The sequence below is a fragment of the Aulonocara stuartgranti genome (assembly GCF_965226115.1).
Source record: "Aulonocara stuartgranti genome assembly, chromosome: 8".
Lineage (NCBI taxonomy): Eukaryota > Metazoa > Chordata > Actinopteri > Cichliformes > Cichlidae > Aulonocara > Aulonocara stuartgranti.
The window spans coordinates 8,855,025-8,881,589 of NC_138959.1; the positions used below are offsets into that span (position 1 = coordinate 8,855,025).

At 40.7% G+C, this 26,565-nt stretch overlaps 1 protein-coding gene across 9 annotated transcripts; it reads right to left on the bottom strand.

Moving 5' to 3' along the window:
* Window positions 1-1,164: 1,164 nt before the first annotated feature.
* On the bottom strand, window positions 1,165-26,495 carry rnf157 (ring finger protein 157). Of its 9 annotated transcripts, XM_082544478.1 has the most exons (20): window positions 25,435-25,588; window positions 23,151-23,269; window positions 17,180-17,268; window positions 16,627-16,776; window positions 15,113-15,230; window positions 14,934-15,000; window positions 14,798-14,841; window positions 14,594-14,641; window positions 14,356-14,427; window positions 14,061-14,220; window positions 13,288-13,400; window positions 12,964-13,196; window positions 12,461-12,560; window positions 12,211-12,319; window positions 10,113-10,327; window positions 9,948-10,010; window positions 9,791-9,839; window positions 6,393-6,503; window positions 4,870-4,904; window positions 3,004-3,103 (listed from the first exon to the last, which is right to left on the bottom strand). In XM_082544478.1, the coding sequence occupies exons 1-19, from the start codon at window positions 25,571-25,573 to the stop codon at window positions 4,870-4,872; spliced, it is 2,034 nt and encodes a 677-aa protein (XP_082400604.1). In that variant the 5' UTR covers window positions 25,574-25,588; the 3' UTR covers window positions 3,004-3,103. The 9 variants fall into 9 exon arrangements, 6 of the variants coding, with proteins under 6 accessions (XP_082400601.1, XP_082400603.1, XP_082400600.1 ...); XM_082544475.1 differs by lacking the exons at window positions 4,870-4,904; window positions 25,435-25,588 and adding an exon at window positions 25,635-26,495 and having other exon boundaries at window positions 1,165-3,103; XM_082544477.1 differs by lacking the exon at window positions 4,870-4,904 and having other exon boundaries at window positions 1,165-3,103; window positions 10,113-10,228.
* Window positions 26,496-26,565: the final 70 nt, after the last annotated feature.

A 26,565-nucleotide genomic window follows, 5' to 3' on the forward strand; every position in this document is an offset into this window, starting at 1 on the left:
AAAACACCAAGAGAGCAAAGGGCAAAATGTCAGACCCTAGAGGCTTCAGAACAGTAGCCCACAAATAAGCAGGTTACGTCACATATCTATCTTATATAGTGCAGTATATAGTCGAGAATGGCTCTTGAACTTCTGAAAGATAAAGATATATCTGACAGGTGACTGACTACTTTTCACTTCTAAAGTGTATCAATTTATTGTTGTGTGTGAGTATTGTTCACAAATCTGGAAACTATTCAAATAACTGTAGTTATAGATACTGAGACTATTTCCATGAGAGGACCAGAGTCATGTTTAAAGCTATTTTGGCATTTTTCAGTTGTGTTGCTATAGACACACAGAGTCACAGTCACAGAGAAACACTGTACTGTAATGTGTCTGGATTACAACAGGACACTGTGCTAGGACTGTCTAAATCTTCTCCAGCTCAAACTACATGCCATACCCTAGTGAAAAGGAGGGTTTGTCAAGAATTTTTAGCAGCTCCTGGAATTCCCTATATAGCCTTGTGTGAGTCATATGGAGGACGACCAAAACCATATCACAGAATGAGGACTATTCACCAGGCGGATCATTGGCAATACAAGATTGGTTTTAGTTTGGAGTGATGGAAACAAGTTAGCTGACAGATACAGAAAAATCTGCTGAGTTGTGTAGTTATAAGTAAAAAGATGAAACCATATTCTTCTTCTTTTTTCTGTTTTTGGATTATTACTTCATTTTCTTTTTTTAGGACAGGGACTGATAGGGATGCCACATTTGGCTACTGTTATGCTGATTGGTGACATCTTTTGGGAAGTACACAAATCCGCTCACATGTATATATTTGTAAGCAGAAAAGATCATTTGGGGCAACACAGATAAGGATAAAAGGAAGAGAATAGATGGATGGAAAGGTCAATTTTGTTGTGTGGGAATGGTTCCAATTTAGCTGTAAGAATTTTCTACTAGTGAGTTTGAACTTTCTTCTGGGAAAATAAAGCATACCAAAGTCTGAAAAATGACTGTAAAATAAGTGCGTCGAGCGATTTTCACTCACAGTGACCATGTTAGGAAACTCCTCAGAGAAGCAGTTCATGCTCAGAGACATAAACCAAAACACAACCTAGCACTGATTAATGAATCCTTCCATTTGAACTCAACAGAAAATCCCTCAAATGTCTGTTTAGTTGCAAAAACTTTATTGTCTGTTCAAAGTCTTCATTGACATTTTCACTCTAGAAAAGTGGGTCTTGCAGATTTGGGACCCATCCCTTTGATATCATACTGTGACTGGTGCCGTAATACAGCTTCATTAACACATTCGGACTGTGATCATGTGACTGTTCGCAGCTTGGTTATAGTAGTGCAGTAGTCTTGACCTTAACGGCCAACAGAATAGGGTTCCAGAAACTGATATTTAACACTGCAGAAGGATACGTTACGTCTTTATGCATGTGCAGTGATCCATCATCAAGTCTACAGTAGGGTGCAGGCTGACCTAGACTAACATGCTTACTCTACTGTCGCCTCATGCACCGCAAAGTGTGTCGTCTAGGAATCAGCTAATAGTGCATTAAATGTTGATATTGTCCCTTTTCAGTTATTCGTGTGTAAACCTTTACAAATTTTTCACATATTTTCATCCACATTCTAATAAACAACACAGTGTTCTGCAACAAAATAAAACACAAAAAGGTCAACAACAGGTGACATACATTAAAGTATATCTCACGAACTAAAAGCGTCACAAACAGGAAGAAACAGGCTCGAGGGAATGGTACAAACCGGGAAGCATGAAGATGAGCAAGATGCAAGACAGCAGCGTGGGCCAAGTCTTTCACTGTATTGATGCTTGTCTCACAAGAAATCCATTTACAATGGCAACGCTGAAATTTTTATTTTTTTTTTTTAAAAAGCAGTAACACAATGAAACGTCTGAATATGACCCAGCAGCGCAAACAGTTTTTTTTCACTGTTTGAACTGCGAACAAGCATCCTAGTGCAGGAAAAAAAGGATGAGATGCAGTGTCTTTATTGCTCGGTGGTATTTGTTGATTTCAAGTTGCACTACAATAATACTGACATGCTAAGATGGAGCTGTAGATGGAGACGGTGCCAGTGGTGTGTTTGAGTGTGAGTCAAAGTTTGTGTTTGATTCCAGTCAGGGGACATTTCAGATGTCCCGTACATTCCCCTTCTAAGAGATTATCGTCCTACATTCTGTGTGGCATCTTTTTTTTTTTCCTTCCTCCAGTTGATCTCTGTTCATTTTGGCCACTGTAACTTGGCTCATCGACCGCCATACGAGTCCGATCACTTCTGCACTTTTGAATTGACATTCAGCACAGGTCGTTGTGTTTCAAAATCATGGTGGAAATGAGAGGAAAACTTGGAAAGTTGCATGCGAAGTCGAGACAGGAGCTCCCTGATGAGAGGAGAGGGGTCAGCACTTTCTAGCTCAGTAAGGTAAGGTAGTCCGGTGTCAGCTGACTTTTAGCGTCAAAGCGTCCGACCACTCGTCAGGCATACAGTTTACAACAGAGAAGGAGAAATACGCTAGTAATAAATCCGATTGCCGATCACAGTAGCCCCTGACTGTTTAGCTGGTAATAGGAAGAAAGGGAAAAAAGAAGAGAAGCAGCATATATTTTTTCTAATGATAGTGTCACAATACACAGCTCTCATTAAACCTACAGGTAATAAATAATAACGTAGCAGTAGGCTAATCATTCCCACAACAAGTTAAATCACAGACAAGAAAACAAGGAAACTCCTGTGAGGGAAAAAAAACAAAACAAAACGCACAGACAATGGAGAGGTGTGATTCCTCTTTCCTCCTGACTCCAATCCAGAATCATCCAGGAAATTTTGAGAAAGATGTTCAGTGAGGACAGTATCCAGCGCTGCAGCACTGTGGCAGGATTAAGAAGAGCTGACTGGATGAGTAAGTTTAGATTGGTGTGTGTTCGTGTGTGTTACACAATGAGTGGTCCACGGCAGGGATGTTTGGGACTCTGGACCCTGCTCTCTGCCCCCTGCTCCTCCAGGTTCATGTTGCTGGTGGAGTTGTGGTGGGGGAGAGGCTCCAAAACAGGCCTGTAGCCCCCAAGGTACAACAGGTCTGAATGAGAGAAGAGAACGAGAAGATGATTTGAATCAGTTTTTCCAGGTAACTCACAGACAAACTGTAATTTTTCAGTTAAACTTTATTTGCAGAACTCAATAAACCCAAGGTACCGTGCAAAAGTCTTGGACTGTCCCACATTTCTTTATGTTTTGCTAGAAAAATGGGAAATGGGTGCAGCAATTCATTGAAACGTGCAAATATATGTAGAAAGCAAAAACAGAGTCTGTGCAGTTCTAATGAGCTTGGAAATTAATATTTCATATGATCACCTGTATTATTCAACACAGAACTAAATTCTCTTAGTCAGCTTTCTTGTATGTCTTCAACAATAGTTCTCCAGGCTTCCTAAAAGACAGTCAAAGCCCTTCTTTGGATGTTGGCTGTCTTTTGTTTTAGCGTAACAATGTTGATCCAACTTCTGGAAGCCAAATCATGACTGATAGTGTATTATTGTGTTTTTCTATCCAGGTATGCTTTTCCTGCATTGGCAGGTTGTTTGTGTTATCTTTGCCGTGCTTAAAAATTAAGATAGTGCCTTTGATGCCTTTCAGGTGGTACTTTTCTGCATTCATAATTCCATCAATTTTAACAAGTTCCCCAACACTACTAATGGTAAAATGGCCTGTATTTGTATAGCGCTTTACTAGTCCCTAAGGACCCCAAAGCGCTTTACACATCCAGTCATCCACCCATTCACACACACATTCACACACTGGTGATGGCAAGCTACATTGTAGCCACAGCCACCCTGGGGCGCACTGACAGAGGCGAGGCTGCCGGACACTGGCGCCACCGGGCCCTCTGACCACCACCAGTAGGCAACGGGTCAAGTGTCTTGCCCAAGGACACAATGACCGAGACTGTCCGAGCCGGGGCTCGAACCGGCAACCTTCCGATTACAAGGCGACCTCCCAACTTTTGAGCCACGATCGCCCCATTGGCTGAAATGCAGCCCTATACAATGACAGGTACAAGGACTAGACAGAAAGTGAGTAAAAACAGCTGACGTCCAAATAAGAAAAACTGAAAGATTTAGAGAAAGACTGGAGAACTATTGCCAAAGTGTTTTTAAAGACATAGAAATGGGGGGTGGCTATCATATATTTTAGACCAAGATCAAAGTGATAAACGTCCTAAGAATACTTTTTCATTACATTACAGTTTATTGCAATAACAAGCGATAACCATTAAGTTGATTACCCATTATAAAAAAAAAGAACAGAGATAGCTGAGGTGTGTACAAAGACATCATACTCTCTTCTTTTCAAATCAAATTTATCCAAAACATTCAAATATTAAAAACTGTATTCTATTTTTAGATAAACAATAATAAATCAATGCTCAGTAGATCTCAGTGACGCATGTTGTGCTATTCCCTATTTAAAAATAAAGCCACAGACACAAAGATAGAAAATAATTCATACTTTTCATGTCACCAGCGAAAACCTGAATAATAAACAGAAACACAATTCGGTGGATCCACATTTCCTAAACAGTTGTACCTTTTGCAAGCCTGAAGAAATTATAAATTGTAGACTTGCATTTTCTTTTTAAAATAAAAAAAAAAACGCTTCTTACTTTCATCGATTTAGTACTCGATGACCTAATTAGATTGCGAAATACAATTTAATGATGAGGCTGAATGAGAAATCAAAAGGTAAAATAAGAACAAAAGAAAAACAACTGCTACAGTTTATAAATTACAAACCCCCAAATTGAGATTTTAAAGTCTGATCGACCATCTAACCACATCTCCATACCTAGTCCTCAATGTGCACTGGGCACGACTCCTCATCTGTCCATCCGAAAGAAAGCGAAAGAAGGAAAAAAGACAGAAGAGAAGAAGAAAGGGGCGGGAAGGAAAAATGTCCAGGAAAAGACAGCAGAGGATGTGAAGAATGATGGGAAGTAAAAAGGAGAGAAACAGAGAGATAACAAAACACCTTTACAACACAGGAATAGAAAACATGTCACGACATTCACCGTAAAACGCAAACAGGGTCGAGTGGGTTCATGGGAACGAAGGGAGTCTCGGGGTTTGGAGAGGGGACGAGGTCAAAAGCTACGAGAATGATGGAGAGCTAGAGGCTGTGAAGAAAGTTTGAACACAAAATGATATATGCTGACGAGGTAAACTAATACTCCAGAGTTTGTCTATTTACTGAATGGTGAACTCTTGTATTTGAATATCTAGTAAAAATAAACTGAGAGAATTCCTTAAATGTTTTATATGGAGTTTCTTTTACATGTCACATTTGTATTTGTATAAATAATTAAACAATATCCTTATCCTTACAGTTTCTATTCTCTGTATGTCCTGTACATGTGGCAGAATTGACAATAAAGCTGACTTTGACTTTTGACTTTATCTTTCAGCCATTTAATAATATTTTTCATACCACACCAAAGGTTGTGATGGCTTTTTAAAGAGATCTGTGTTAAATTGGCAGCTTTAAAATTGTTGAAATGACAAAGAAAGGGAAGTTTTATAGGCAATTTTTTTTGCTGAAACAGTGTAAAGATAAGGTGTGAAACAAAGTAGAAATGGAATCAAATTCAACCAGGAGTCCAGAAAATAACTGACTGCGATTTACAAACGCTGGCCGTCAAGAACAAAATCGACACCTTTAGCTCTCATCACAGTAACTCACCCCGTGTGGCGAAGCAGACGGGAGGGCCGGGGAAGGACAGGAGGGAAGATGGAGGGTGTGAAAATGAGTCGCAGATGTTTGGCAAAGCGGCTCGGAGCTGGCAGACACTGAACATGAACTTCAACTTTTGGGAAGGGCCAGATTGTTTCTCTCTCACACTCTCTCATGAAAGCAAATGCAGAAATCACCCGTCAGTCACACATAAGATTCACTCAAACACGGCTACACAAACACACGCGCGCGCTCAGGCACACGGGGCTTCAGCTAAAGGGGAGGAGGAGGGAGAGAGTGGACAGCTAACCGCTACTGGAGAAATAAAAAAAAAAAAGCAATGAAGCACCACAACATCAAAGGGTAAGGATGAAGAGAAGGAAGGCTCCTAGTCTTCATGCTGGGCAAAAATGCTACAAATCCTCATCTAAAAACAGCGTTTAAAAACCTAACTGCTGCTCTCCCTAGCTTCCACTCACATTAGCACGTTAGCATAGCAAGCTAATGCATCAGAAATCCTTTAGTCCTCTGCAGATAACTCTCCTCACGTTTTCTTTCCTCCTGTATCTCTCTTCATCCCCCGTCCCTACACTCTCAGTCTTCAGCTCTCATTGGTCCATGTTCGGGAGGTTGCCACTCACCCGCGAAACGGCTGTTGGGAGCCTGCTCATTATCCAACCCCAAAGAGGGCGTGTCACAGAGGGCGACGCCCTGATTGTTATTGGCCAACTCTGGACACCTGCTCCGCCCACCTGCAAGCGAGGGCAAAGGTCAAACAAGAGCAGCCAGGCACAGCATGTGGGGTGGAGGAGGAGGAGGAGAAGGTGGGACAGGCAGGAGGGTGAGAGAAAGAGGAAGAGGGGGGAGGGTGTCAGAGGTGGCCATGCTAGAATGGCAATAACAGAATAATAATTGATCAAATATTTGCACATTTGATCAATATGAGTCTCTAGGATCAAGTTTCAAGAAAGCTTGTGAAGATGTTCACTTTTTTTCTTTATTTGGCCTTCAGCTTAATGCATATGTCAAATCATAATCCAGTGACTGGATGGAAAAAAATGGAGCAAAGGTGAGTATGTTCTGCTGAAAAAAATGTGACAAGTGAAGGAACTATGATAAAACAAAGAAGTTTGGACACTTGCAAAGCTTAGTGTGCAGGACTGCAGTGTCAGGACTGTCAAAACGCTGCCATTCTGACCTGTCACGGATCATTGTGGCTGTCAAATTCACTATTCCAACAGGAATCAACAGAATAGAATAATCCTTTATTTGTCCCACAAGGGGAAATTTGGGTGTAACAGCAGCAAGAAAGACACATATACAAACAAACAGCACACAAGGCAGAACAGAAACATACACAATTTTTCCATATTTATATGTAAAAATCTTTCCATATTTTTACAGGAAGAACGGTTTGATTTTTTATGCTCTTTTGATCAGTCATGGTTTACATTAAATGGTAGTGCATTTAATTTGATGATATATTCAGTTCTATCTCTTGCGCTCATTCATAGACTGCATTGTATTTGACTTCCACATGCACTCACAGTAGACTATGCTGCTGTGCATATACTATACATATGCATATACTATACGCATATACTATTATATATTGTACATATATTTATTAGTTTCAGATTTAGCCATTCTTGTATTTTGCTTGTTTATGTTATTGTATTTTGCACAACTCTGTTGCTTGTGAAGCTCGCACACAAGAATTTCACTCACATGTACTGTACCAATGTACCTGCACATGTGATGTGACAATAAAAGTGATTTGATTTGCTGTGGTGATGATGACAGCACGTATAGTAAAAATCACATTTTGCTGCTTTTTTTTCTTTAGCTTTGCCTGTCCAACATTTTGTTCTTCTGTGGAATTTAGGTCTTTCTCATACAAATGTCTTTGTATGTGTGTGTGTGTGTGTGTGTGTGTGTGTGTGTGTATATATATATATATATATATATATATATATATATATATATATATATATATATATATCGTAAGTTAATATGAAGCAAATGAACTTGAGGTTTTGGTGTTTTACCTTATTCATGAAGCACAGATAAATGAGATGAAAAATAAATTAAAAAGAAATAAACGTGACCTGTATGGAATATGATTTTCTTCCTTTTCCAGCATGGCCAGATAATAAATACTGAGATGTATCATATGTGTGAGTGCCTCATGCCTGCAGCAAGCCTGCTCGTGTGCAGAGTGTGTGTGCTAATAAGGAAGTGATGAGTGAATGATTGGCAGCTCAGCACAGAGACACAGACAGGGCACATTCAGAAGCCGTCTGGCAGCGCTGGTGCAGATGCACACAAGTGTGCGTGCAAACATACATCCTACAGCGCGTGTGCTCATTCACAGTCTGTCAGGCAGCACAGGTCCGCTCGTCTCCTAAAAAACTGAAAGGTCATTCAGTAACTCGCAGAGGTTGTTTCAGTCTGGCCCGAGGTATCACAACACACACACCCACGCGCACACACAAGTAATTTACATATACACGTTTCAAACCGTTGTCTAATTAAAGGTGACCTTGTTATTTTCGCTTCAAGCCTTACTGGTAATGGACGCCCACACGGTGCACACCACAACACTTTCTTTAGCACTCCACCGCGCTTGCCTTCTCTCTCTCATACATACATACATACATACATACACACACGCACTTCACACACTTGCAGACACATAAACGGCATCCAGGAGCAGTGCAGGTGGAGCATGTTTCATGATACAGAAGCTATAAAAGCAGGTGCAGGCAGCAAGGCTTAGAGTGTAAAAACACATAGATTGTACACTAACGCCAACAGCGACTACACAAACATTCAGAGAAATTCAAACCATGCAGATGCAAGTCAGCAGCCCTGTGTGGAGCAAAACCTGAATCTGATCAACAAAGGATGACTCTAGAGGCTCGTTTACTGTTAGTGAAAGGATGCTCTGATCGATCAGAATACTTATTTCAAATGACCAGCCTTTAATTCAGAATGAGGACACTTTGGAGAACAGAATAAATAAGTAAGAGCAAATCAACTGAGTTTGTGCTGCTTCATTCAGCTCTGTAACAACTCTGGGTGGCTGCTGACAAGAAAAGGGCTGGTTTGGTGCTTAGGACTGAGGTGGAGTTGGCTAATACTCCTACTCCTACCCTCACACCTTTCCAGCATTAACTTTTAAAACTCATATCTAGAAACTGAACTGTCTTTGACTATACAGGTGTAATTTACCCAGATGCTGCTACCAATACCCTGAAGCCCGTTGATGGATTTATCACTGCGGAAAGTGGAAGTATCATCACCGAGGTACGGTGATTACTGATAAAATGTCATTTTATTTATAGGGTTCATTCATAGGGTTATGGTACACATTCAAAAGAATGCATTCCTAGTTGCTTTCTTTCTAAGCTCCTTAGACTGTGTAATTAATGGTTATGATTTTCATAATGTTGGCTTTACTTGACTAATTTCATTGTGGAACCTCCATCCATACCTAAGAAGTATGCCTGCATCCTACAAGCTTACTGAGACACCTTCAGAGTCCTTTTCTTAACTAACACTTGGATTAACACATTTTAGATCATCACAGCTGTTAATGTCAGCATAAGACTTAAATATCACATACTGACTATAAAAGTGATTTAATTAGTAACAGTAACATCTTGAAGGCTTGATCAAAGCATCTGTAATTTATTTTGGCTCTTGTGGTCTTGTGAGCTCAGCCATCACTGTGCAGAAGATCAGATTCCTTTTGCAGACACACTGCATGAGAAGCCATTCACTCTCATACAGATGCAGCCAAAATTGCAAGCATTTTGAAAGAGACTGCCCCATCTAGAGGACAGCTATTAACACACAACTCCATTACTTTGAAAGGGTTGGTATCACTCAGCCATGACACGAACAGATTTGCTATAATATGTAGTTTGTATGAAAGGGTGTATTTACTTTTTTGTTTCTCATAGCTTGAGAACAACAAATGCAAACAGAGATGAGTTGCCATGGGTGAAAGGTGAATGGTGGTTACTATAGTTACCTTTCCCATTAGATGGAGATGAGCAGTCCTCTTCAGTGACATCATTTCCCTGATGAAAATAGGAAGGGGGGGGGGGAGCGTTATGAAACGTTGTAATAGGCAACTTAATTCATAAAATAAGCAATAATCACAGTCTGCTCATCACTGTGTTAGTCACCTCTGAGTCCTGATCCTCTACAGCCACTGAATAGTTTTGTTCCTTTGGCTCTTTGGAAAATTCCTACAAAAAAGAAAACAACCAAAGGGAAGCTTTGAGTACCGATGAGACAACAATTTATTTAAAACTACATGAATGTGCAGCTAGTTCATCCTCCATGCTCACCCTGTCTTGCTGTGACGGTCTTCGGTTCTCCATGGAGGCTTCCTGGTTCTCCTCGCAGTCCACATCTCCCCCCTCGTCCCCCCCGGGTTCACCTTCAGCCCCGGCCAGGTAGGACCCTGACATGGAGGACATGGTGTCAGTGCTGATGTGGGAGTGCTGCGAGTGGGACGAGGCCATGGACATCACTGACTGGGCCAGGCTGCTGCTCACTGGGTCTGGCAGACAGACGGAGACACACATCACGGTCCAGCTTTGGGGGGTTTCGGATGTTTGTGTGTTTTCGTTTTTCGGCTGCCAGGTTGGAAAAAACTAGGCCGTGTGTCCGCAAATATTATCAGCGGCAGAAAATGTAAATAGTGACTTGCAAAAATCATTCCAGCTGGAATAATAGACCTTGCTTTCTGGGTTTTGCTCAAAGGCCGCTCTGTAGATTTCCCAGGAAATTTCATCTAGTGGCACCAACACAAAACGCTGAGGTGGTAAACCTCTGATTTATTTATGCTAAAAGCCTTCATTGAAGCTGCCTTGAGCTCCTTGTATTTAACTTTCATGCAACATTTCTGAGACACTGAACACCATTTTGAGGAAAATGGGTTTCCTGGCTGGGTAGAGCAGCTGAAACCAACTTTTAGAACAAGATGGACTTAATTAACCCTGCATGAATGTTACAACAGAAAAAAAGAGTATAGCAATAACACCACACTATGGACAAGTTACCCTAAAAATGAGAACACTACAATTCTTGTGACTTTTATACCTTTATTCGGGTGTGAAAGAACAAGAGTGAGTTTAAGAGTTCGTCACAGCCTTTTTCTGTGATGGCAAACTTACTTTGTAATTGACGTCTTGATTATGACCATCATGTGTGTGCTTCCACTTAAGTAAATCTCTTATTAAGTGGACAACTTATGTTGTATTATGTAATTCAGGAATAGTGCAAGAAATTAAGCTGGACTCTAGTTTGTTTCCTATTACCTCACATGCTGGGTGTTGCACAAATTAATTGGCATTAGAGTTGATGCATTTTTTTAATCATCTGAAGTACGAGGGTGTACTAAACTTATTACAGAGTTTTAAAGGGGAAACTATAGAATGATCATAATGGGTGTAGCCACAGTGATGGCCACCATCATCATCACTTTCCCACAAGATTGACTCCCAACTTTTTGATAGCTCTGGTTTTAGAATTGAATTTTGATATCCATTTGACAGCCTGCACCGAAACAATGAACTACAAGGTGTATCGCGGCCATAAAAAGACTTGATTTGGATTGAAAAAAGAAGGGAAATGAAAACAAAAAGGATGCAAAGGTACCACACTGTGTACGTAATTACATTTAACAGTGAAGGAACTACTCCACTGCAAATCCCAGATTTAATAGCAAATGATTTTCAATCTTCTCAAATGTAATCCTTTTCAGTATTGTAGTGTTGCATAATAACACTTTACAATATACTTTGTAGTTTGTGTTGTATGTGTGTAGTACAGTACAGCCTATTTACTGGTACGGTCCAGTGCTTCGTTCCTGAATCGAATCGGTGATTTTATGCTCTTAAGTGACCTGATGTTGGCAGGTTTAAGTATAGTAAAAATGATCTCCACCAAAAAAAGCCGTTGCTGTTTCAAAGTATGGTTGTGTGTTTTTGTCCATGGCGATGCAAAAAAACCTTTTCTTGTTAAACATGGTTGATATAATCAGACTTGTGGTTTCTATAGGAGCACATACCAGCGTTTCACAGTGGCATAGATCATAGCAAGCCTACTTGCTATCACTGGAAAATTATGGCCCACAATAAAAATTAAGTCCAGAGTCACATTTCATGCATGATGAAAAGACTTACAGTGGCATCAACTATATAAAATGTGAGGCATAAAACAAAACCTTTAAAACCACACTTTGCCTTTAGAAAATAGAAGTGATTCACATCAGTTGCTGCAATTTTTAGAGCAACTCAAAATTTACATAACATGCATTATGCATGTTATCATGCTTATGCAAGTGTGAGTCACACAAAAATAGGCTTGAGGTGTTATAAAAAGGTAGGAAAAGGAGTATTTTGAGGTTTAGTGTGTGTGTGCATGTGTGTCAGTGTATACCTTCTGGGGAGGTAATGGTGGAGGAGAGGGGGGTGCCGGTGCAGGATGACTGGTCGATGGCTCCAGAGGAGGAGAAAGTCAGGTTCTCGCTGTCTGGAGTTACTCCACACTGTAAACCAACAAGAGCAAGCCGTAAGAGAGACGTTCACAACATGATGTGTAAACTAACGTGTAAACTCCCACAGCCGTAGGAGACATGTGACACTGTGAAAATGCATGTTCTCTCTGTGTATGTTTAACACACACATACCTCCTGCTGGTCCGCAGCGAGTTTGTGGCGACAGGCCTCAGATTCACTGCAAGACTTCTCGTCCTCCTCGGGAAGCACAGAGGAATTCTGGGAAAGTGACCTAAGACAAGCGACAAAGTGAATGTACATCAGAGAAAATAACACCAGGAGGCTGAAAATATTATGGAGCAGAAACTGAAATTCAATAGAGTAGGCTAATAATAATAATAATAAGTATTATTATTATTATAATTTTGTAAAAATGTGTTTGGAAAAATCTTTTACTTTTTCTCTGTGAAATCTACTTCAAGGTCCAACAAATTAAGCTACAGTTAGCAGACTTGAACTGAAAAAAATAATTTCTCATAAGAAAAAGCGGGGCAACCATAACTTTCTTTTTATATGCTCCTATGATCAAAGCATGCTGTCCTAAGCAGCCAGCTCCACCCTTCTCGCTGATCCAAGCAGAAAAAACAAACATCAACTTTGACCAGTTTTCTCTCTGGCCTCACAGGCAGGCTCACTTTGAACCACTCTTCTTGAGTTTAAGAGCCTGGCCGGAGTTGGAGTGGTCCAGAGGAGAGAGGGAGCGAGCCGGGGCAGGGTGAGGCTCGCTGCTATACGGAGGAAGGGCTCCAGAGACGTGGCTGGGACCAGAGTGTAGAGGAGGAGGAGCTACTGAGGTGGTGTTGAGGGGGCCGTTCAAGGCCTCCAAGAGAGACACGGCCTCGTAACCAGGGGGGATGTGCTCTGATGCCTGTGAGGAGAAGAGGGCGGTGAGAATCTGAGTTCAGGATGACTGGAAATGATCACAACACTGTCTCTCTGTTGCGTGAGTTCTGTCTCACCGAGTGTTCCTCTGAGTCGGAGGTCTGGGAAGTGATGACGGGGTTAAAGCTGCTAGGTGACAGAGGACTGAGTTTCTTCCTAATTGCTCGAATCTGCAGCAAAGCTCTGAATGCTTAAAGACAAAGAAGACAGAAATTCAAACAATCCATACATCTACAAACAAAATTGAGGAAAAATATGATTTTAAAGGCTACAAACAAGATGAAGAGGGTTTGGAGGAACTGAGTTAATTATTATTTAATTGCCAATTTGACACCTTTACATTACAGATTGTTTGTGAACAAGTGTCTTCATTTTTGTTTGGCTTTTATCAGTTTGGGAAACACTAACCCTGTCAAAGTGTATCAAAATTTACTATATTTTTAAGTATTCTGGTTTTAGCTACAAAAGAAATGTTTTAGCACGAGAGGTTCCAAATCTCTCCTGCAGTGGATCTGTTCAATCTATGATGCAGATTTTACACTTTTTTCTTTTACATTTCTGATGCAGTTTCCTATAGTCTCTAGAATAGAAGCAGCTATTGTTTAAAACGTGTTTCCTTCCTCCCATATTTAATTCTACATGAAATCAAACAAGGATTTTATTTCTTTTTTATTTCCTGTAGTCTTTAAATAAATGAAAAACTAACTGAGTGAGGAACCATAGGATATTTATCCCCCTCAGTGTGCAGAATACATCTTGTTCAGCTAAAATATGAACTCGTTCTGCACTGTTTTCATTTGATTGTAAAACAAATGTGCCAAAAGATCAGTGTTTCGATATCTGAACTTACGCAGTCTGCAGATAGGGCAGCAGTTGGCCTGGTAGCGCAGGGTGTCTGCACAGGCATTGCAGAGACACAGGTGTCTGCATGGCAGGATGAGCGTGTCTCGTACATCAGACAAACACACAACGCACTCCGCGCTGTTGTCGCTGATTTCGTCGTCAGCAACCTGGAGACAAAAATCATCAAAACACTCGGAAGAAGTCGATTTGCGAAAGCAGGCAGTGACACTGATTTGTTTTGGTAGACTTTCACGTCACTTCTAAAGTGCTCTGAAACGCTTCATATGTTTTCCCATTTTTACCTTTGATTCCTGGCTGTTGTATTTGTTCTCGATCCCATAGATCTCCTGCAGTAGGTAACTCACTCCATCAACCTGGGAAAAGGAACACAGCGATGAATAAAGGCGGCCGCTCTCACGGGCCAGACGTGAGTTTCAAGGAGGAAATAAAGCTTTGGTGTGTCTTTGTCTTTCAAAAGAATGAAGTTGCTACACAAAAGGACGTAAGATGGAGGGAAAGAAGAAAGGCAGATGTATTCACCACTTGTTTCTGCTTCAGAGGCTTCACACAGTAGCTTCCATCCATGTGCTGGCAAAGAAGGCAACAGTTGTATGTATTATTAATACATCTGTAAAATATTAGCCTGTTTTTGGAGTTTAATATTGACAAGACATCATAACAATGAATCGTGATAAATCAAGAATAAATGATCCAAATTTCTGGAAATATAATTTTGGCTCTTACCTTTTCAAATGTAGCTAGCAGTATGTGAGAGTGTCCCAAATGATCTGCAAGGATGAAAATAAAACAAAAAACAAGTTGGTACATCTTTATGCATATTCATATGACATCACCAGTGTGACAAAGCACATTAGCTCACCTTCTCCCTCGTCTACAACAGCCTGCACAACCATGGGGAAGATTTCCTTGTCCATATCAAACTGCAGCTGAGGAGAGAAACACCGCAGATATCCATCTGTACAAACTGGCTTCATGCTCCAGCACAACCTCATGTAAACACACGTTTCAGTGATCGCGCTGCAGGTACAAGCCGCCTACCTCGTCGTCGGCCCACTCGCTGAGGTTGACGGTGTGTGATGGCAGACAGAACTGCTGGCAAACTCCCCTTTTGAAGTGTACCGTCTCAGACTGCAGTGAGCTGTCCTGGGGCAGGTAACTGCAGGAAGCAGATAGATACAGGTCAGGATATAAGAGGAAGGTAACAGGAAATGGCTGTTTCTATCTGCTGTAGCTGACTATAAGCAAAATAGGTAATTGTTTTTTAAATGTAGCAGCTGGAGAGGGGGAGTCTCATTTAAGTGTAATTTATTCTGAGTAAAGTGGTGAAAAAGCAAAATGTGCATAGGTCCTCCGTCCTGTTTGGACAGAAATAGAATCACAGCTTCTTATGCAAGATATGCAAACACTGAGCTACATTTAAGATATGCGAGACCGTGCTGGCATAACAATTTTCTCTGCCACACTAGCCTGTTTTAATTTACACATTTATCTTTTTTCTTTAAGGATGCAGCAATGTCACTTTTTCTCTTCAAATATTTATTCAGAATCAGAAGCATCTTAAACGAATTGGACTCTGGTTCACTTTCCTCTCTGCATACAAAAAACAAAGCCTTTTAAATATGCAACACATAAATAGGCATATACACACTATATTCACATATATTTAGCTTTGGTTGTCAGCCACAACTTATCTCAAACTCCAAACTTCCGTGTACGCTAATTTCAAGTCCGCATGGCATTGCAGAGAAGTCACTGGGCTCACTTTCATGTAAAAACACGAGTCCATAGCTGGTCTTCATATGTTAATATTAACCAAAAATGAACATAGTGATTCTGTTTTCCCTTGTAGGCTAGTAGATATTGCTGGCAGTGGCAAAAAAGAGAAGAAGCACAAAGCGAAAGTGATCAAATCCGAAATTAAAACAAGGGCACTCGCTCTATGGTGAGAGCTACACGCCTCCCACATTTTTATGATCCAAGCTGAAGATTTAGCGAAAATAAAATCAGCAAGACGGCATCAGCACTCTTTTTTTCCTACACAAAGCAAACGGATTCAATTCAGTAGCTCTTCATATTTTTCCCCTGGTCATCTACACCACAACCGCAGTTGCTCTATGCACCCACCAGTGGGGCCTGAATCACACTACCACAGGCTCTGTTTGGGCCACAAGTGGATGTTTAGAAAACAGAAAGAAAAAAACACACACACACACATAGAAGTCGATCCTGTCTTTGCAGCAGTAGTTTTGTGGGGCGAAAGTAACCTGTTGCCACTCGGAGGAAGAATCTGTGTTTAATGTGGATCAGTGTTTTATGAAAACACAAGCCAGAGTAATTTGTGCTCAACTCAAGAGTTTACGGACTCTCGATTCTAGACGGTTTCGCCAGAAATAAGCACAAATAGAAACACAGCTGTGATTACGAGACATCTGGTTCTACATAACTGGAACAAATTCTGCAGACTAACACCAGATATGCAGTTATAGTTCAATAAATGATAAATGGACCGGTTCTTATATAGTTACTTCATCAGGAAAATGACTCTCACTCACACTGGCACTCCGTTGTGAAACTCCTCTATGGCCTGGTAGTAGATGGTGATGGCCACCTGTGTGTCAGCATCAAAGGTGAACTCGACATTGTAGCAGGCTCTGGTCTTCCCCGCTGCTTCGTCACCGGGCAGCTTCAGGTCCTCACTGCACCTGGATGAAAAAGGGAGAATAACAATGTCAATTATTGTTTTAGTTTTGTTTGTTAGTCTATGATTATGAAGTTTTTTTGTGTGTGTTTGCGAAAAGCAAAAAAATCTGTTTTATAGAGTGCGATAAATATCTCAATAACGTAAATCATGGTTAAATAACTTGTATATATGTATTTATTTGCCTTTGGCTCTAAACTCAGCACAAGCTTTCATGTGTATCCAGGCCACTTGCATGTCTACAAATAACAAAAATTTCATCTCGCAAAAAAATTAAAACAAATGAAATCAACATGCATAATTTGACACTCTCTCTTATATTTTTTGCTATGACTTGCTCCCTAAAAGCAGATCTGCTGACATAAAATTAGACCAAGGCTGTGTAATCAGTGGACAGATGTGCGTACCGTACGAGTCGCAGTGTGTCCTTTCGAATGTTTATAAGGCTTCGTAGCGTCTTTACAGGTTCCTGAGGTGGAGGGGCTGCATACGGGAACTGAAAACAGAAAGGAACAGAAAACAAAAAACAAATTATAGATGCTAAATACATGTTATGATACTGAAGAGTACTACCATTCATTTTCGTCTCGACCGCACAACATTCCTCTCTTCACCACAGCAAATTTAGGGCTGCATGATGACCCTGGCTGCTCCCAGTTTAACCTTAACACAAAGATGTTTTTGGTTTGTCAGCACAGATCTCGTCGATGCTGACAAGTGCTGAGCAAGAGTAAAAAATCTGCCCTTGCTGTGTCTTTCCAGGGATGGGCCTGACACTTCAGACAGTGTTCGGTAGGTTCCTGAACTTGTGTGTAAAACAGCCCAGCGTAAAACTGAATCTACTTACAAGACAAATGGCTAATTGACAAGAATATAAAGACTTTCTGTGATGGGTTAAACCTTGGTGTAAATTAACACATGAGCGTGAAACTTGACCCTATTTGTGGATCACTGCTCAGCACTCCTTTGTTGCGTGTCTGAAGCCAAAAGTTGCTGAATTAGCGTAAGCGGAGAGCCGAGGTGGTTTAAGGATCTCTGGAGGATGTGGTCAGATACCTCGACACTACAACCCCCAAATCTGTACGCCTCTGTGTTTAAGTGTGTTTGCGTGGCTGTGAATGGCACCGTATTCAGCACTATTACACATCTGGGCTCAGCAGGAGTCACGCCTGTAAACCACACAAACAAACACACATCGAGTAACAGATGCTGAAAAGAGCCATTCATCGGGAACTCACGGGCAATACTGTAGGTCTTATTAAAAATCATAAATATCAGAGCAACACTCTGCACTTCCTCGCACACTCCCAGAGTAAAATCAAAACCCACAGATTGTTTCTCCTGTTCAAATAAAGGCCAGTGTTGTTCAAAGAACCCACAGGTCAGTTTTGGTATTGAGAAACTGTAGAAAAAAGCTCAGAGTGACACCACTAACAAGCTGATACTAGGCTGTTACAGTGTTTACAATGTTCACCATGTTAGTTTAGCATGTAGCATGCTAATATTTGGTAGTTACACTTTGCAAAAGCTTGTCCTAAAGCTAGACTCCTAATACTAACTCTATAGCAGGCACCACATATTAACCACTCAGGAAATAATACCTACACGAAGCCTCGGACAGCTGAACCTTAAACTCTTCTCTTTGATCAATTTAATTTAACATTTTCCAAATTCTTTCCAGAGATGCTCAACCTCTAACAGATTTTTTCCATCCATCTTTATTTATAAAGCACCATAGCTGACACAAGGTGCTGTAAATTGGAACTAAACTAAATCATAAAAATACATAAGATATAAATAAAACCATAAATATAAAAAAAGGCAAATAAAAAGAAACCTAAAACAAGAAAAAACTCAGTTTCGCTGGGCCGAAGGTCAAAGAATAAAAATGGGTTTTAACGTGCAAGGGCAGGTTATTCCATAATTTAGGAGCAACTCAAACTTGCACAAAAGTAATTGCACTGAAATATCTCCACTGACCCCTGCACCACTTGACATAAATTACCCCGACCATTCGTGCTCATTCTGATGCTCCTTGGACTTATGTCTGTGCTTAAAATTGTCGGTGCTCAAATTGTCCGTGTCATCATTCTCTGTCTGTCTGTGTCACCCGGTGCTGTGTACTTCTATTATATTATACTGTGTATAATGACAATAAAGGCTTTCAATTTCAATTTAATTCAATGGCAGAAAAGGCCCTGTCCCCTCTGAGTGTCCTCTTAGACCTCAGTACTTTCAGGAGCAGCTGGTCAGCTGACCTGAGAGACGTACAGGGTGTGTATGGATGAAGAAGATCAGAGCGCTGAGGCAGGGCAAGACTGTGAAAGCGTTTAAGAACAGTCATAAGAATTTTAAAATGAACAGGCAGCCAGTGCAGTAAAACAGAAAACATTTCACTCTTGCCAATCGCCTTAAGTGATAAAAAGTGGACTTCACCACTGCTCTAATTTAAAATCACTGTCCAACTTAAAACCAAGGTCGGTAATGACAGGTTTAAAATAAACTTCCAGGGGTCCCAAATCAACAGAGGAAGACTCACAGGGACGACTGGGTCCAAACAGGAACACCTCGGATTTTGTTTCATTAAAATTTAAAATGTTTAAATTTAAGATTGCTTTAATGTCATCTAGACAGGCCTAGAGAGGTTTTATTTTATTTTATCTTTTAATTAAAATTTGTGTAGAATTCATGCTGTTGTGCATGACGAAACCCATGCACACTTGCCCTGAAAATTTGCTCATAGTTACCGTGAACATGTGGATTTGGAACATGCCAATTAAATACTTGTGGTCATAAATTAAACCCAGCAAGCATAGTTGAAACAGTATTGTGGTTACGAGGCAGACTGCCAGACTGATGCTGTTTCCCAATCCAACAGTAGACTGGTGTGTCTTACAAGGCAGAACATATTGATCATATTATTGCATATCTAAAAAAATAAATAAATGCTGTAAATGTGACTCAAAATGTATCTATTTGTAAAAGACTTTTTAGAGAGAATGTGCTGCTGGCTGTCCATTCTACACATTCTAGCTTTGGCTGAAAAATAGTCCCAAAGTAAAAAATTGTGCTGTGATCATTGGCAATCAAGAACAACAGGATTTAAACCGCAGGTTTGGAGGAGGAGAAAGGAAAAGGCTATAACAATACAGACAAATACAGTACTGTGCAAAAATCATGAAAGCTTTGTTGTAATTTCTTTAAGTAGTCTTCAGGAATAGCTCTCTAGGCTTCTTGGAGGACATGCAAAGGTCGTCTTTAGATGTTGGCCGATGATCTCACACTGCTTCAGTAACCTTTAGGTGCAGGCTCTGGGGAGGCCAGTTCATGTTGATAATGTTTAACTATGTTGTTTTCCTTCCAGGTATGCTTTTACTACACTGAGAGTGTGCCAAGAAGGAGCGGCTGCAGCCTATCCTATCTGTTACAGGGCAAGAGTCAGGCTGCACCCTGGACAGGTTCTTAGTTTGTTTCAGGGCAAACACATAGAAACAGACCCAGGCAACTTTAAAAAAGAAAATACAGGAACGTCAGGCTCCTTTCATGTTCCAATCTGATATTTGTATATGATACTATTCCAATCCTGACACAAAATCTGCAGATACCTAAAGTCCTGATTCAATAAAAGGACTAGGTGTTACAATCCCTTATAATACATTGCTTCAAATAGAGAAAGTCTTGAGGGATGGCTACTATGAGGAAAGGCAGGCCAGAAGCTTTACCAGCGGGACCCATCATCGGTTGTGTGTCTCAACTTCACACGGTCTTTCGGCCTTTTATCACAAATTATTCTACAAATTTTTTATTTATTTTTACTTCCTTGATTAGGTTTAGGGATTATAAATCCTTAGCCTAGCCTTAGCCTAAATGTTCTGGAATAATAATGGAAATGAAAAAACTTATCAAAATCCTAAAAATATCAAGCTGATGAGTGGAAGTCAGTGATCACCAAAGAACTTGTGATTCATCCTCTGTGAATTAGGAATGCCTCTGAAGAATCTGACAACAACCCAAAGGTACTGGATTCAAAGTAGGCCACCTAACCATTGTTGCCAACCCGTGTTGTGGCTAAAATCCATTTTGCATTTGTGCTGTCCAGCCAGGGCACTCTTAAAACAAAATCCCTAAATATAGCCACGTCCATTATCCTGTTTGTCGAGTGGACTGAGAACACAACAACTGCGGTTGGATTTATGATTCCACAGCACCATCTGCTTCGAAACCACCAACCATTATATAATGCTGGTAAAGCTTCAGACACACATACAAGAACAGAAAAAACAAAACATCACCAGCTGAATTCTGAGCCCACGGGAGGATTATAAACACCCATATAATCGGGAGAAAAACTGCACTCCTAATTTTAGCCCCAGTCTAGACAGAAACAGCACTGCAACTGCGATTAGCACACAGAGCTAGATGAAGCCCAGTCTTTCTGTTCCATATCAGCTTCAATTTATTCCAACATTTTAGCCCCTTCGAGCCTTTTGGACTGTATTAAATTCTCTTTTTCCTCTGCGGGTTTGAGCTCTTTGCAATCTGAAGCTCTCATTAGTTTGAACTTCAGGTTCATGATTAGGTTTGCACGCACCCACCGGAGGGACCATCACTTATCAACGTCTCTGTAGACGGACTCAGCAGACTCTCATTTCATTTTTAATTAGTTTGACAGGATGAGACGTTAAAATAAATTTCAATCAATGACAGTGTGAAAGACCGGTAATTGCCACTGCAGGAGTCAAGCCTGCTGAAACTTATCAACTCCTGTTTAATAGGAAGAAGACAGCAATACCATTGATGCTGAAGTGTTAAAGAATCAATTTTTCCATCGATCAAATGCAGAAAAATGTTTTTGCTTCTCAGATGTGCAAATTTTTAAGACTGGACACATTTAAACATTGTCTTCTTGGAAACAATGAATATCCTTCATTTTCATTTCTTTGTTTTTTTTTTTCTTTTTTCTTTTTTACATTTTATTGTGTAAAAACTTGCTGAAAAACCAAACGTATCATCAATCAATCCGGTTGTTCAGTCTGACGTCACTAGCCGTGTCTGGGCCTAAACTCCGCTGCAGGTCCATATATCAAACGATCACTATGGCATTATTGAGAGTTGAAAAACTGTCTAAAGTCTTTCATCTTTAATAAAATGATCAGCGTTCTGCTCTACCAGGTGTAACAATTGAGTTTAACATCCAGGCATCCATGAAAACGGAATTTATGACATTTAACGGAGTTAGAAGTTAGCAGGGAGTTAGCTCGCTAGCTTCTATCTAAATACAATATAGCATGTCCTGACTGCGGGGTTTTGGAAACAAATTCAAACGTACAGCTCTGTTATCACTTCCAGCATAAATGAAGACAGAAAACTAAACAGCAGTGACGTTTGTAGGGTTACTGAAGTTGGGCTAGCTGGTATATAATGATGTGCTACGTGACCGCTAGCGACACAGCTGTGTTAGCATAATACAAACAAGCTAACTTTTTTTCCACTCGATAAAAGTTAACGTGAGTGTTCTCGGTGGTCAGAAACAAATGTAATCGCATGGCAGGATGCTGTAAAAGGACCAAACTTCAGCCAGGAGAACAACTGAGATAATCCATCCACAATACGAGGTTAGTCATTCATATACTGCTGCATGGGCTGGGCTGTAGTTACATCCTAAGGTTTTAAAAACTGAGCTTAAATAAATGATTAGCGGTAATAAAAGCCGAGGGAGGTCAGTGATCACTGACTGTTTTAGGAGCTTTTTGAGATCAAACAGAAGAAAATACATAACATTAAACATGTTAACAACACAAAAGCCATATTAAACGCAGACTACTTTAGACCCGGAAGTAGGATTCGTTGCGTCATCACTGAACAACCGGATAGAAAACAAAAGGAGCCTTTGTTAATGTTTGATGTTTTGTCCACGTTTAACATGAACATCAACCATTGTTACAGTATCAAAAACCACTTTTTTGGGTACACAAACATCTAACAGCCAATCACATGCTAGTATGCAGTGATCTGAGGCATATAATTATTGTACATTATTCAAGGAAGCCCGTTAAAGTTCAAACTGAGCATCAGAATAGGAAAGAAAGGTGATTTACCTGACTTTGAGAGTAGCATGTTAGTTGGTTAAGTTCAGACTAGCTGGTCTGAGTATTTCAGGGTCAGAATTTAGCATAAATAACAGTAAATCATCTGTGTTACAAAGAATTAAGGAAATTCTGAAGGCAAAAGGGGGGTGTAAATCAGTACTAGCAAAGTGTAACTAACAAAGAAGTACAAAGGAAAAAGCATGAAAATGTGATAAGAAATTTCCTGAGAAACACCCCAAATTTTTGCTTTTGACATTATATTTTACTGTTAGTGTGTAAAAATACCTACCGCTACTGGTCTGGTCCCCAGGAAGTTAAGGTCTGTATTCTCCCCAAACAGGTAACCCTCCGGGTGAGTGGAGTCAAACTTCTCTCCCCCCATGATGAAATGGCTGGCAAAGTAACTCCCTGCACAACGAAAAAGAAGAAATAAGAACATATTTATGATCGTTTATTACGTTTCAATGTACATGAAAACTACATATACAAAATGCAAATTGATGAAATCATTTTCATCGAAAACTGAAGGAGCCATGCAAAATTACGCTGCTACAAACTGACACTTTGCGAGTCCTACCCATCTGGCACTTCACCGACATAAAACATTTATACTTCCTATAAATCTCTGAGCCTACATTCTCAGTATTCACAGATAACTCGCTGTAAGAGCCAAGTAATCCCAAACTGCATGATAAAATTACCTCATCCTGTCCCTAAACTGGCAGGTTAGACAAAATGACCGAAAATAGTGAAATAAAAAGCTGATGACTAAAAGACTAATGCTGGGCTGTTATTGTGCTGTAGCTTCTATACCTGTTTACCTAGACTCAAGGGGGATGGCAGCTAGACTAAATGGACATTCTGCTTTTTAATAACAGGTTAGGCTAATATCATAAGACTGTAATGGAGGTTTGCGGTCTCTAAATAACATGCTGGGCAGTCGAGTCATGTTTCTGCAGGGAGGACATCTGGTCTGGCATTGCTGGTCTGAATCTGGCTGCTTGGTTTTTCACACTTATTAAGACCATACAGGAGGATGAGGGTTTGATAGTTTGACCTTAAAGCCATTAACATAATAAAGGGGAAAAACAGCCTAAGCGATGAGCCTGTCTCCCTCTCTCTTCATCACTTTATTTACAGCAGGTGGGAGAGGCGACCTGGGCTCAGGCTCTGTCACCGGATCCCACAGACAGGAACTAGGGCTGACAGATCGGTTTCGCTGGCAGCAATAGCCACCTCTATCCTCCCTGCCAGCATCACCACCACTACTGCTCCAGGCTACAACCGGGGCTGTTATATCACAAATTTATATCGCCTACGACTAACTCAGCTGCTGTGGCAACAGCGGGGCTAATGGCAGCCACTTTTCTTCCCTTCCATCCTCATCACAATGAGCACACGATGTCAGGATGAATCTGAAATATTACTCTGATGTTTCTGAGCGTGAGAAAACTCATATTCCCGGATTGTGTTGCAGATCTAATTTCGTGGGAGATTTTATTTTAATTTATGTAGTCGCATTTGACAGATTTGAACAGCAATACGATTACATTTTCTAACACAATGCCTGTTTGGTATTATTGTTAATCCGGGGAGGGGGCTGGACACAATGCAGCAATCAGAAAATATCAAACACGACAGACTGAAAACACACAGGTCAGTCTGAAGGAAAGGGCCACTTTATTAGCTGGGTCGAATGAGCGTAAGTGACCTGTGCGGACTAATGTTTATTCATTTATTTTTTTAAATGTAAAGAAAAGGTCTTCCAGATATATCCCATAATATGGCATTTATATTTAGTCTGACTAAATTTATATTTAGTCAGGAAAAAAATATCTTGGGAAAAAAAGGAAATAAATGATCAAAACTAAAAGACTCCACAGAGCTGAAGGAATTAAATTATTATTGATTGATAATTATGTTGCAACTATTTTGATTATTCTTTTAGTAAAAGTTTCCAGCTTCAGCTTTTATTATGATTACAAATTATTTTTTGTATGAGTCATTCATTTGATTGAAAACTGTAAACTAGCCATATTTAGATTTTAGACATTTTGAACTTGTATTTTACAGTTGAAATCACAAGAACATAAAATAATGCAAACATAATTGACAGGCAGTACTGGGTGGACATTCACAAATAAACTGAGATTTATAGTTAGTAAATTAACAGTTTTAAAAATGCATAGATCATCGCAGCTAAAATTCAAGCTTTAAACTTTAAAATATATTCTAATTTGTGAGTTTTATTTCTCAAAATGAATATATCTGACTAGTCTTTTAAATGCCATCCATCAGGATTTATTCCTTTCCACAGCCTGATTTAGTCCTAATGCCAACCAGATGCACCAAAGGAAAAGCCAAACGCAGTTCTGCCTGCCAGTTTCTCCTATTCATGAAAAATTTGAAGTTGAATTTTCATAAATACGTGCAAAGGACAGTTAGTTATAGAAACATAGGGGTGCTGCTGCGTGTTGCTGTCCTTCTATGGATGTCACTACAATGCTGCAAGATGAAGAATAAATTAGAATAAATCATCTAGCACATAAATATGGAGTAAATGGAAAGCGCACTTTTAAGTGGGTGGAAAGGTGGCTCGTGAAAAACACCGGTCTCCACAGGTAGCCGCTCCGGGTTAAAGGCTGAAATGCCCCTGCAGGCCTGTAAACTCACGGGATACGAAGGTGATGTTTTCCCTCCAGAATAAATCATCTGCAGCGAGTTTTAGATAACACTCACCCAACCCAGTCCGACCTGTTGTTTGGTGACTTACCAGATTTCGGTGGATAGCGGTACACCGAATTGGACGGGATGTCCACTTCTTCCACGCCTATGTTTTGTCTGCTTGTTAGAGCTCCCATTTCCAGTCAAATAAAGACCGCACGGCTTAACGGGCATAACACTTCAGGTCCGCTTTGTACGCTGCGTCTCTTTACTCCCTATCATTTAATCCAGTTCGTGCTCCCCTGTCCATTACTGTCGGGTCCGAGCCCCGCCGTGAATGTGACCGTTCCGGGGATTAGTAGTTGTTCTCTTGCTGCTTATCCCTCCCTGGCCAACAGTGCAAGCTTGTGTTTTGAGGCAGAAAACAGCTGTGGTAGTCCCTTTAACTGCAGGGAAGCGCTTTCGTGGTACGCCGCAGTCGTTACCGAAGCGCGATCCCCGCTCCTGGCTTCACTTTACGGGCTCGTTTGTGGAAGAAAACGGCGATGTGCTCGTCTCCCGGCCCTACTGGATGTTGATCGTGTATTCCCCCCTACCGGGTGCTCGTCGGTGCTGGATCCTGTCAGAGAGCTCTGTGGCTCCCCATGACGTCAGCCAGGCACAAATCCAGACCGTGGTTTTTTGCGCAGTCCCCCTCTCTCCTCTCCAGCAGGCGCTAGTGACGAGCCGCTTTATAACGTGACCTTCCTACGCCAAATGTGCAAGCAGCGCTGACTGCAGTGCAGAGAGAGGACGGCGCTGTGGGATACACGCCGAGCCGAAAACAGTGTTACTTGCAAGACTTGTGCGGGAAAACGAGTGAAAGCTGAATAATGTACGACAAAAAAGCTCAGAGAGCTCACGTAAATCAAGCTGACATGGATCCGGTGGTAATAGCAAGTTTGTGGAGTCTACATGCTAAAAGGAAAAAAGGTCGTTAACTTTTCACAAACGGCGAACAGGGGCGTTTTAACCCAACTCATGGAACAAAGGCAGAAATA

Coding starts and splice junctions, on each gene's coding strand:
- rnf157 (XM_082544474.1), bottom strand. CDS start 25,573: ATGATTTATTCTGGAGGGAAAACATCACCTTCGTATCCCGTGAGTTTA. Junction 14,428..14,593: donor CTCTGAAGCAGAAACAAGTG/GTGAATACATCT, acceptor TCCTTTTCCCAG/GTTGATGGAGTGAGTTACCT. Junction 13,401..14,060: donor CTGCCCTATCTGCAGACTGC/GTAAGTTCAGAT, acceptor TTTGTCTTTAAG/CATTCAGAGCTTTGCTGCAG.